At 34.3% G+C, this 13,430-nt stretch overlaps 1 protein-coding gene across 13 annotated transcripts in view; it reads left to right on the plus strand.

Annotated features, from left to right (window-relative positions):
- PSPC1 (paraspeckle component 1) overlaps window positions 1–13,430 on the plus strand; it is a 107,893-nt gene that overhangs the window by 21,548 nt on the left and 72,915 nt on the right. For all 13 annotated transcript variants that reach the window (XR_003434884.1, XR_003434889.1, XR_003434880.1 and 10 more), the window contains exons 5-6: window positions 3,131–3,215; window positions 10,617–10,722. Coding sequence is in view for 1 of the 13 variants with exons in the window: in XM_027116765.1 (XP_026972566.1) it covers window positions 3,131–3,215; window positions 10,617–10,722 (191 nt within the window). In the remaining 12 variants the exon portion in view is untranslated. The remainder of the gene's footprint in view (window positions 1–3,130; window positions 3,216–10,616; window positions 10,723–13,430) is intronic.

Below are 13,430 nucleotides of genomic sequence, written 5' to 3' on the forward strand. Positions count from 1 at the left end.
TTCCCTTCTTGTGACTTGATCCTTTTAACAGGCTTCCATGTGAATTCTTTTAAGGTTCAGTAACTTATCCAGGATATGTTTTCCGCCCAAACATTTTGTTATGAGAAATTTTAAACATAAAAATGTTGAAAGGGGAAATCCCTGGTGGTCCAGTTGTTAGGACTCTGCGCTTCCATTGCAGAGGGCATGTGTTGGATCCCTGGTTGGGGAACAGATCCCACAAGCTGCATGATGTGGCCAAAAAAAAAAAAAAAAGTTCAAAGAATTTTAAGGTATTTAATACTTAGATTTTGTTACTAACATTTTACCATACTTGTTTTATTACATCTTTCCATCTGTCCAGTCTTATATTCCAGATGTATCTTATTGTACACCATCATACTTTTCTTGGGACCAGATGTGCCCTTTCAATCTATAGATTCAGTTCTTATATTTCTAGGAAGGAGCTGTGTTAGATCAGAGAGCATATGTTTAGTCTTCATGACTCGAAGGATATTACATTGAGAGAACACTTTCCTACAGTCTAGCAAATCAGACTTAAAATTTGTCCATATTCCCCTCTATTCCCTTTTTGCTGTATACCCGTGTTTATGATATACTGCAATTATAGATACAGTTTTACGTCTTTTGTGTTTGTTAGGTACACAGTTTTAAATGTTATTTGGTCTGTTAGTGAGTAGTGCTGCAGCTGATACTTTATGTCTGTGGATGCCTTTGGATTTGTTTTTTTTTTTGGCCGTGTGCGACTTGTAGGATCTTAGTTCCCCGGCAGGGTTGAACCTGGGCCCCTGCAGTGAAAGCACCAAGTCCTAACCACTGGACTGCCAGGGAATTCCCTGGATTATTTTTATAAGAAAAATTCCTATGAGTGTGATTTACTGGGTTAAAGGATTAAAAGCACCTCAGGTTACCTGTTTTTTGGGTAATATTTTCCTCCAGAAGAATATTATCATGGCAGTATACAAATATATAAGCTTTAGTGAAATTTCAGGAACCCTGGATATTAGCAACTTAAAGGAAATAATTTGGAAGATGTAAAATGGTAGTTCTGTTTTAAGTTGATAGTGCTCCTCATGACTGTTAGATAATGTGCTTATCTGATAATTTGATTGTCAGATCCTTTGAGCTAATTATTATACCCATGTTACTGGTGAGAAAGCACGATCTGAGAGGTTAAAGCACCTGTCTTAACTGGCCCAGCTTAAAAGGAGAAGATCCAGTTGTCAGAAAACATTCATGTTCTTTTCTTATTCCTTTTCATGGAAGAAAATGTAATTTTACATTTATTACTATATGTGCCCCTGATTTAAGAACAACTAACCTACAAAATCAATAATAAAACTGTTACAGGATGCACTGTATTGACTTTCTTGGGTAATTAATGATAGTAAGATACTTCCCATGCTTTGGCTTATTGAAGCATTTCCCCTTAGGAATAGAAATAGATTGTATATTTTTGGTCTTTACAAGTCTCGCCAGCTATAGAAATTATATGATAGTTATGGGGTCTCAATGTTGGTTGCAGAATGGAGTCATCTAGGGAGCTTCAAAAAAAAAATACTCAGTTGGTCCACATCCCAAGAGATTTGATTTAATTGGTCTGTGGCTAAAAGGTACTTAAGTAATTCTAATGAGCAGTCAAGGTTGACGGCTAATGGCAAAAACGTTTGAACTTAATTGCAGTCATGTTTGCGTTTTAAGATAGCTGAATGTTTTCTCAGCTGGCATGCTATCAGAACCGCCTGGTTCCTACCCCATATACCAAAGCAGACTTTCCTGAGCAGAGTCCGAAAAGCTTTAAAAAAATTTTTTTTTTAAGTTTCTCAGTTGAGGCTGAACAGCCAGGTTTGCAATGCTGGCATTTTGGAAAGAGCTTTGGAATAAGGATAGATTTGGCTATACATCCCAGTTGAACCATGTAGTGGCTGGATGGCTAGAACACATTTATAATCTGTCTGGATCTTTTTTCTTTGACATAATTAATACATAATTCAATCTGTAGGGAGGATAATACCTTGTTATAATTATGCCTGTGTTGTTATGGTTAAGATGTTTAGAGTTATTGGCACATGAAATATTAACTTTAACTGTTAAGTATTACGTTAAGTGAATTCTGAATATAGCAATTTATTAAGAAACGTTCAATTAATATATGTTTATTTTAGAAATTTCAGGTAACATGATTTTAGAAAACGAAAATAAAAACAACCAATACTTGTGTTATTCAGGGTATTCATATATCTGTATATGTGTATATATATATTTTATGCATGCGTGCACATGTAATTTGGTAAGATATTACAAAGAGTTTTAATACTTGGGAAGTTTATCCACTGCTTCTCAGATGTGCAAAACAAATGTATCTTTCATTATCTTATTCTGCAGTGGAACCCCTGTTCTTTTTTTTTTCTGGAAATATATTTTATTGTTTTTTTGTTTGTTTGTTTTTGTTTATGGAACCCCTGTTCTTGATGATGTGACATGGGTTGGTGACAGTGGGAATGCTCGTCCTGTTTAAAGTGGTCTTGTTCATATCAGTATTCAGCCCTTTTCCCCTTTCAGGAACTGTCTCCTCATTGCCCTCTTTCATATGACACAGACCTGATGCAGGAGGAAACCTGCTGATTGTGTTGGGAGGGATGTTTTTGAGTTTTATGCCATGTCCTATCTCATTATTCGTACTGTTTGGTCTGGTTCTTACATGCCCTCTGCTGATGGTTGCCAAGGCATCTTTTTGGGCTTTGAGCTTGCTGCTGAAAAAAATTCTAATTTGTTTAAAACTATGTAAATGAAAATGTAGCTACTATTCTATTTTTAATATGTTCTAGACCCTGTTTTAAAACAGTTACTGCCCATTTTAATTTCTTTTTTTTTAAATTTCTTAATATAAGGATGGATTTATTATTTTCTTCATACACATGAAGAAATGGGCCCAGAAGTGATATTAATTTATTACACAGCTTATAATCTTTCATTGTAAAATGATGTGATAGACAAAAAGGGAAGCTAGGTGCATGAGTATGAATAAGTTACTACATATATTGCCAGTCATAGAGAATCTATATGCTTATGAATATAAAAATACAGAAGGGGAAGCTAAAAATATTAATCTATAATCAATATCTTGTAGATTTAATGAGGCGTCAAGAGGAACTCAGACGCTTAGAAGAACTCAGAAACCAAGAGCTGCAAAAACGGAAGCAAATACAACTGAGGTAAAGAACATCACTATAACGTATACGTGAATATATGTAGGTTTCATTATGTATGTTATGAATAAAACTCCCAATGCCTGTTATCAACAAGTTATATAACTTGGAAAATACAGGGGAGGAAACCAAAATTGTCGATTTCTGACCACATTTAGGGAATTACTCCAGAAGATAACATAAATCTTTGAGATAACATAAATCTTTGTTATTCTGTGTTTTTTATAGCTGATTATGGACACTTTGCAGACAATGTGAACTTACATAAAGGGCTTAGGCATTGTTTCGTATAATTTATTGTAAGAATGCACCATGATTTATGGGGCCATTTTTCCAGAGATGGATATATTTGCGTTGATCTGAGTTTTTTTTCATGTGTATAATACTACTCTGAATGCCGTTAAGCATTTTTGTACTTGTGATAATTTGTTTAAAAAAGATATCTGGAATCCATGGTAAAAAGGGTATGGGCATTAAAGATCTCAGTACATAATAGAGAACTGTGATGGGCAACTTAAAATCTTTTAGGTTAAGTAAGGAAGTTTAAGGGAGTAGTTGATCCAAGATGTAGAAACAAAAATTAACAGCTTTTCTTGTACCTGCAATATTCAGTTGTAAAATATGAGATAAGTATTACTCTTACAAGTTTCAAAAGTCATAATTAGGGGCTTCCCTGGTGGCGTAGTGGTCGAGAGTCCGCCTGCCGATGCAGGGGACGCAGGCTCGTGTCCTGGTCCGGGAAGATCCCACGTGCCGCGGAGCGGCTGGGCCCGTGAGCCGTGGCCGCTGAGCCTGCGCTCTGCAACGGGAGAGGCCACAACAGTGAGAGGCCCGCGTACCGCAAAAAAAGAAAAAAACAAAAACATAATTAGGAATTGTTATAAACAAAGATATTATAGATTAAAGCAAACTTAAAATTTTGTTTTGAAAGTGCTATAAAAGTAGTAAGTGCTTGTGACAGGAAGTTAGGTGCTCATGGGAAATAAAGTGAAAAACTGTTAATGAGTTTGAAGTGTCTTCACGGTCAGGAGATAGGTACTAGACCATATATTTTAGTGTTTTTCTTCCAACTTTATACCTGATTATACCAACGTTTGTGTATTTCTGTCTTGGTACTTCTCTGATTTTACTCTAACCTACTTATTCTCAATTTATGGTACTTGGCAGGCAGCATCAGCATTCTAACCTAGGAGATTGTTAGAAAGTCTCAAGCCTTCCCTCTGAACTACCGAATCATAAACTGATTCACCTGTGCTTTGGTAAATCCTCCAGGTGACTCTGGTGCATCCTAAATTTTGAGAACCACTGGTGTAAATAACTCCCGCCATGAACTTCTTACACGAGGGACCTTTTTCAGTTTCTTTCTTGTTGCTTCTTTCCACTTCATGTAAACGTGTTAAAGTCTCCTCTACTTGTACAAAGAAAAGGAAACCTCCTCTCCCCTAATATAAACCTACCTGAATCCAGCTTTCTTCTCTTACATTTATCCTTGACAAGTAGGCTTTTAAAATTAGTGCCCTATACTAGTGTGCTAAAATAATAAGTAATTAAAACTAAACAATGTGGGGTGCAAACTACTATGTATGGAATGGATAAACAACAAGGTCCTACTGTATAGCACAGTGAACTATATTCAATATCCTGTAATAAGCCATAATGGAAAAGAATATGAAAAAGAATATGTATGTATAAGTGAATCACTTTGCTGTACACCTGAAACTAACATTGTAAATCAACTGTACTTCAGTCAGCAAAAAGAAAAACAAAAACAAACCGAGAAAAAATCAATGTGGGGGAACCCAAAGTAGGGAATAAAAATATAACAGATGAGCTTAACTGTATTATATATAAATGGACAGCATTGTCACACTGGAAGGAGATGGGGAAGAAAATAAGGAACCTAAATAACTTTGGATAACTGTATCTTGATTGAATACTATAGGCTAGTGGCAAGAACAATATATAAATTCTGTAATCTAGTTAGTAAATGTATTTCTCATAGGGATATAGGTTTGCAATTCTGAAACTACTTTATGTATATACTTTTTTTCTTTCTTTGATCAAGACTTTATTGAAAATAATGTATATACTTTTTTAAGTGAATATATTAGTACAGATCAGTATGAACCAGGTTTCTCATTGTTGGAGAAAGAAAGAAGGGAGAAAGGCTAAAATTAAAACGACTCCTGTGATGTTTAATGGGGATTCTAAGTATCAGTATGAACTGAGTGGCATTTAATCTAGACAGATACAGAAATATAGACATGTATATGTACATCGGTTCATATATATATACATATTTCCTAGCCCTGTCCATCTAGAAGCAGTGATGCCTCAGGAACAATGAGCTCATCTAATGCCCAGATTTTTGTTTCTGAGCACCATTCTCCAATAAAGGGAACCAGGGCTTTTTGGAGAAGCGGTTGATTCCAGGATTTGAAAAGTCCAAGATGAGCCTGACAAATCTTGTGTCAGAGAGAAGCAAAGTACTTGAACAATGCTAGGGCATGTTGAGAGAACACAGGAGCCAAACTGAAGGTGCTCCTAAGGGCCAAAGTTGGAACAATTTCAACAACAAAATAAAAAATGATAGTATTAGATTTTACACTGTTGAATAAAGTAAATATCCATGAGTTTGTGCTGATAGAAGTTATTTTAATGAGTAAGTAAATAAATGGGGAGAATGGACAACTCTTCCTTAGTTGTTAGAAGTAGAATTCCAAATAATAAATGTGAAATGAGTCTGAGAGAAAAATTACCAATGGGTGAATACTGCAGTAATACAGACACACCTTGGAGATACTGTGGGTTTGGTTCCAGACCAGCACAATATATTGCAATAAAGTGAATTTTTTTGTTTCGCAGTGCATATAAAAGTTACCTTTATACTACACTGTAGTGTTTTAAGTGTGCAATAGCATGTCTTAAAAAACAATGTGTGTACCTTAATTAAAAATACTTTCTTGCTAAAAGATGCTAACCATCTGACAACACAGGGTTGGCACAAAACTTCAGTGTGCAAAAGCAATATGCAATTTTTGGGAAGGGCAATAAAATGAGGCACGCCTATAGTTGTTTCATTCAAGATTTCCCAGTAGGTGCTAAGGTTGTTGCACAAAACTTGGGATACAGGATTTGTGGAGTCTCAAATTTGTATGAGGTACAAATGGAAACATAGTAAATTTGAAGTGGAGAAACCCAGCAGATACCACCATTACCAAGCGTTTAGGTTCGTATCACCCTTAATAAGACACGGACACCAGGCACCCCTTGATATGATGCACCCAGAAGTGTACATTGTCATTTCTGTGGTTTTCTTGCCAAAGCTTCATAACCTTATGCTAGTCGTGAGAAAACTTAAGACAAACCTAAATTGAAGGACACTGTACAAAATAATCAGTTCTCTTTAAAAGTGTCAAGGTCATGAAAGACCAAGAGACACTGAAGTGTTACAGACTCGAGGAGACTAAAGAGAAATAATAACTAAATGCAATGTGAGATTCTGGATAGGGTCCTGGAACAGAAGAAGGACATAGTGGGGAAACTGGTGAAATTTGAGTAAGAGCTAGAGTTGAACTGTAGCAATGTACCAGTGTGAATTCTTGGTTTTCATAATTGTACTATAGTTATGGAAGATGTTAATATTAGGGGATGCTGCATGAGGGAGATATAGGAACTCTACTATTTCTGCAACTTTTCTGTAAGTTTAAAATTAGTTGGAAATGAAAAATGAAAAAGAGGACTCTATGTACTGGGGATACAATGGAAAACAAAAGACACAAGCTCTGCTGGTGTGGCACTTAGGTAATCTGGGAGGGAGGCAGACATTAGTTGGAATATGATCAGATTATTAAAAAGAAAGTGAAGCGCACAAAATAGAACGCAGTACTTACTGGAATTTTTAATAGGTTACTTGTTTAATAATTGAAATATTGGTTGCTTGACGTGATAAGTATTCTATGTACCTGGTAATTTTTCACCGAATGGTCTTCCATTAATCTTATTTAATGTTGCAGAGGTATATCAGATTCAATTTGAAATTCAGATAAGTGTGTACTAACAATATAAAGATATGTCAACAATTAAGTGATAATTTGATGCGTAACTTTTATGGTTGGCTGTATTTTAGCAGATACAGCCAGTGATAAATCTGTTAATCTTTTCTTGTGCCTGTGGAGTTTGTTTTGAAATTAATTGTAAGAATTGTTTCCTGATTTAAGAAATGTAAATAATGTGTTAAAATTGAGTAATTTTGCAGCATGTATGAAGGAAAGGAAAAAAATAGTGTCTAGGAACTTACTTTACTAATAATTGTCAAATATATCCTGCCCTTGCAGCAGAAAGCAGATAAAAATACAGCAGCCTGCAGAGGTTGGTCTGACTCAGGAGGCTGCCACGTGAGACAGCCAGAGAGTCTGGACACGGCCTTTCTGTTTACCTTAGTTGGGAGACTGAAAAAACTGCTTAAGAAAATATATTTGAAAGAAATTAAATAATTTGGAGTATACAAAATTTTCTGGTTTTCATTTCAATGCTACAAGTAAGTTAGGTTTTCGTGGGTCACTTCTTCAGAGGCTGTGACAGTGAAGGCGGACAGGGCTTAGATGGGCTGGTTCAGGCTGTAACTGGCCCACTTAGTACTTGTTCATTTGTTCTCTTCTTTCCTTCCCTTACTCCTTCCTACTCACTCATCTACCCATCATCCATCCATTCTTTCCCTTTTTATGTCATTTGACAAAGTATAAAGATCATCAGATGGACTGAGGCCTTTGGTGGGTGTGGAGGCCATAGTGCTGGACTGGAACAAAGAGCAGGACATTTTTATATCAGTTGTATCATAGCTTAGTGCCTAAAGCCTCTCAGGTTTCAAAGTCCTATTAAAATATGAGACAATTAGTGGGCTTCCAATTAAAATAAATTGTAAAATAGAGGTTTTATCAATTTCCAATTAAGTATAACATGAAGGAAGTTAAAATTCATCATGCTTCTTTACTTATTAGTTACATTTGTGAATATAACCTAGGAAATTATCCTTGATCCAAAGAGACATTAAATATAAAGATAATTGTTAAAGCATCTTGTGGAAGGAAAAAAATTAAACGCAAACATATGTACAGTAGGGAATGTTCCTATATGTTGCCTGTAAATTTATATTATGGAATTGTCAGTGTGGTGTAATCACAAAATAAAGTAGAAACTCTCGAATCTATAGGCAATGGAATGGAAGGAAAAAAATAGCAAATGTTTAAAGTGATTTTATACCTTTTTACCATATTTTTTCTCCAGATATAAATGTAGTCTCACATTTTATCAGAAAAAAATTGCTCTAACAATAGGGAGAAGTACATTATAAATTTTGTTTAAAATATCTTTTAAATTAAAAATGTTATGGCAATACATGTTTAAAAAAACTCACATGATACGTATGTGTACAAAAGAAAAAGGGCAATGCTCTTGTCTCCCCAGATTATCCCCAGTGTGATAGAAACTCTCATACTCTCTTCTCTGCTCGTACAAATGGTTTTTAGATGCAGCAATAGGAATACTATTGTTTTGCTTGCCTTTTTTCTGACACTGTACCTTAGACATTGTTTCATGTCAGTGAATGCAAATCTGCCTTTGTAATGGTTGTATTGTATTCCTTGTCCCTCATTTGTAATTGAATGTCTTCAACCTTTTGCCTTTAATTAATGTACAGTCTTGTATCTGTGTGTATACATTCTTGCACACATGTATAGATATTTCTGTTTAGTTTACTGGAAATGGATTTGCACACATAAAATTGTTTGCTACACGTTGGTCCTCAACAAAGTCATTGTTGCAATCTTGAAGACCAAAAAGCTTTGAGTATCATTTAGTGGCAGGATCTGACATGAGCCTGTATGATGCAAAACCTGACCTGTTTTACGTTGTGGTCATGCCAAACCTGTGTTATATTCGTAGAATGTGAATGTTCATCTTACTACAGAAGTATTAATGGTGTTGATTATTGGGTACTGCTGGGATATCATAATAGATCCTACTGGAGATATCATAATAGTATATTAAACCCTTTTTAAAGTCTGAAAAACACATGTGGCCTTAGAGTTTTTGAAGAGAATTTTTCCTGTCACTATGTACATTTTCAGCAGTGTATGAACATGAAAGTATTTTCTTAACCATAAAATTTATGTGTGTGTTAATGTACTAGAAATGGATTAACCGGTTTATTGGAATATTCTGTTTCCTTGAATAGAGATCTATACTGGGGATGTAGATATCTCAAAATCCAGAGTTTGCTTGAAATACCTTAGGAACATTGTCTTGTTACTTGCACATGGTCTGATATGAAGTCCTAACAACCTGTTTTCTTGCTGGCTGTGGGTGAAACCGCCATTTCTTTTAGTTCAGGTACTGTGTTTGGTGTACAAAACAACAACGAAGTATCTATACTTGGTGTAAAAGGGTGCTTATAAGAGTAGCCTGGAAAATGAGACCTACTGAGGGGGCATCAGCATTATATAGTCTTTGCTGTTTAAATTACTTCTTTGTTTTTGAGTGGAGAGCATGTATATTTGAGTTTGCATTGATTTAAATGTCAGACTATTACTTCAATATTATTTTGTAGGTTTTTCCTTCTTAATCATATTGTAACTAATTATGATTTAATAGTAATCCTGCACATACATATCTTTTTTGTTTGTCTTGTAGTTGTTGTTCCATGCTTGATATCTCTGGGGCAGAGGTTGGCATACTTTTCCTGGGAAAGGGCTACATGGTAAATATTTTAGGCTTTTCATGTCATATGGTCTGTGTATCAGCTATTCAGCACTGCTCTAGCCCAAAGGTAGCCACAGACAGTGAGGGAATGATTGTCCCATAAAACTTAATTTGCGAAAACAGGTGGTAATCAGACACCTGTTCCAGGTGCATACTTTCCTCAGTGCATTAATGAAATGGGGGAGAGAATGTTAAGGCTTCCTTTTGCACGTAGTAGGATTTTTGTCTAGGCAATGTGGTCCTTTGCAGTGGCTTGTATTGGAATAGGTTCTGAGTGTCTCTAAGAACTAACTCTGCTGTGCCAGTGATTGTGAATCCCGGGCTTTCTCCTTGTACAGTAATAGAGTACTGGTTTGAGCTTTTGGTTTCTGGATTTTTTGACTGTAAGCATATAATTATCCTAGTTATATGCTGTTACTTTACTTTTTTGATTTACCCTAGATAAATTATTTTATTGGTTTGTTTGATTTATTAATGGTTTAGAGCAAAATAAAAGGAAGGTAAATCTGGTAAGCCACTCGTTATCACAGATTAGGCATAATGTATAAATAAATGATATACATAAATGATTTTGTTTTACCTGAAATAAAATACCGTATTATGGCTTATATGTCAACCACCCTGAGTTTTTATTTAAAAATCTCTCAGGCATGAAGAAGAGCACCGTCGTCGTGAAGAGGAAATGATCCGACACAGAGAACAGGAGGAGCTGAGGCGACAGCAGGAGGGCTTTAAGCCAAACTATATGGAAAATGTAAGTAAAATACTGGTTAACTAAAATGATTTTACATTGTCAGGTGGATGATATATATTTAGAATTCTTTAGATTCTGCCTTATATAGTAATATATTTTCTAATCTTTCTGAATTTGTCATGTTTATGTTAAACTAACGAATTTCTTAACCTCTTACAGGTAATAAATTAAAATTAGTTTCTGAAGATAATCATGCTTTATGAAATGAATATTAAATTTTTCTCCATTTTACTTTATCTTTTTTTAATTCCTACTAAACTAGGAATCTTGATAAATTCATCATCTCCACTTGACTGATTTTCACCGTTGATATTAAAAATTCTTTAGTTTGGTAGACATATAGAAAAGTAGAAGTAGTATGTGCTCATCACTCAACCATAACAGTTATCAATACTTAGCAGATCTTTTTCATCTTTAAGTATACCCACTTTCCCTAATTTTTTTATATGAAATCCCTGACTTCATATGATTTCATTTGTATTTCAGTATGTATCTCTAAAAGATAAGGACTCTCAAAAAATGTCTTTATCATATCTTAAAAATTGCCAGTTATTTAATATTAACTAGTAAAAACTCCAGTTCGCCCGTCTTACTTTTTTTTTTTTTAAAGTAGTTGGTTTCTTCAGATCGGTTGGTAAATCCAGTCATTTTTAGTCTATAGGTTTTCTCTCCCTCTTTTTTTCCTTATTTTTTTTTTTAAAGAAACAGCTCCTCGTATAGAGTATCTCACGTCCTGGATTTTGTTGACTGTATCCTTGCAGTGATGTTTAGCAAGTTTGTTTATGCCCGAATTTCTTGTAAACTGGAGTTAGTTCCAAAGACATTATCTGACTCAGGGTTTTGTTTTGGGGGGGCAAAATGGTAGGGCAAAAAAGGATACTTCAAGTAGGTTATAACCCACAGGGTCTTAATAATAGTTAACAGAGTCTCATTGTTCACCTTAGATGAATGCCAGCTTAACAACTCACTCTAAAAAATACTTACCAGTATTTTTTTCCTCTAGCTGTTCAAAAGCCATGATTCTTTAGTAAGTAAGTTTCTGAGGCTAAATGTATTAATTCCAGTCATTGGTGTCTTTTCTGACTGTCTCTGTCCCTGTTCTTTTGTCCCTGGAAAATTAAAAAAAATACTTAAATTAAAATGAATACAGACAGTAAAATAAATCCTGAGTAGAATATCAACAAGAACTTTTTATCTTACCTTCCATCAAGTAAATATCCTTTGAATGAAAATTATATGGCATTTAAATTCAGTTAGAAATTTCCTTATTATTTATAAGTCACACTAAAAGTTTAAATTAATAGATTTATAAATCCCATTAGAAAATTAGTTGAGTACATTTTGAATTTTCTTTTTGAATAATTTCTAGCATTATTGCAATTCTCTTTTCCTGTTGGATACATAGCACTTGCATAGTGACATATTTAAATGGTGGTCTTCTTTTTCATAGTTACATTTGAACATAAATCTGTTGGATTTATCAATGTGAGGATATTTTATGATGTTATAAAAGGATGGAATTAAAAAAAAATTTCAGGCGCATATATTTTGAAAACTAGCGTTTTTATTTTAAAATACAGTCAAGATGTAAACCACATGTGATATATTTCTTAGGGAAATTTTATTTCATTCCATTGAGGATTAGGAAATTCTTCCCAGTTCTTTTATGTACCTCAACGTATCTTTTTTTAAACTGCCTGCTTATAGTAAAGTTGGTGGAATTAGCTTTCTTGATATTTCTCTGGCATACACTTTATATTCTTGGAGCAAATGTGTAGCTATGTGTAATGATGTAAATCATTTAGGGACCAGAAGGAAATGATTAAATAAAATATTCTGTTAAACTTAAGTTGGCTACATCATAAGCTTGATTGCAGACTCTTTTCATTCTTTGAAGTTTCAGTTTTACAAAAACTTACACCAGTGTTCTTTAATATGTTCAGTGGTATTTAATATAGGTATAATTAATAAAGGACAACAGATAGTTTCGACTTTACTTTTCTATTGAAAAACTATTTAGAAATGTTGCTACAGTTTAAAATTGAAATACTGCAAATTCTTAAAAACATTCGAATGTTTCAAAATCATTTTAGTGGTGGGTAAAATTTTATAGATAGCCAAGGAACTTTGAGAATAAACAAATTAGATATTTAAAAATATGACAGATTTATTGGCATTTCAAAAATAGATCATTTATTGTTTCATAAGTATGCTCTTAGAAAACTTAGATGATCAAATATTTTAATATTAAGATATTTTTAAGTAGTTACTTAAAGTATGTGTTGCATATTTGAAGCATCATAAGATTAATTTGGCTGGAGCAGAGGTCTGCAAACTGTAGCCTGGAACCTCCACCCGTTTTCATACCACCCTACCACAGAGCCGAGGATGGTGTTTACATTTTTAAAGGGTTGATGGACAAGAAAAAGAAAAAAAAAAGACTACTAAACAGAGTATTTTTGACCCACAAAACCTAAAATACTCCTTGGCCCTTTATAGAAAAAGTTTGCTGAATCTTGGGCTGGAGAGTTGGTGACTTTTTTTTAAAATTAATACTCATGTTAGGCCACAAAGTTACTATGTTCTTTTTTTTTTTTTTTTTTTTTTTTTTTTTTTTTTTGGCTTTTCATCTTTTTTTTCTTTTCTTTTTTTGGATGAAGGCCCCGGGCGTGCTGGTTCCAGGCCCCGGTCTGGGTTTATGTGGCCCC

The sequence above is a fragment of the Aethalodelphis obliquidens genome, unplaced genomic scaffold, assembly GCF_003676395.1.
Source record: "Aethalodelphis obliquidens isolate GAN/ISIS:26980383/991018 unplaced genomic scaffold, ASM367639v1 scaffold16, whole genome shotgun sequence".
NCBI lineage: Eukaryota > Metazoa > Chordata > Mammalia > Artiodactyla > Delphinidae > Aethalodelphis > Aethalodelphis obliquidens.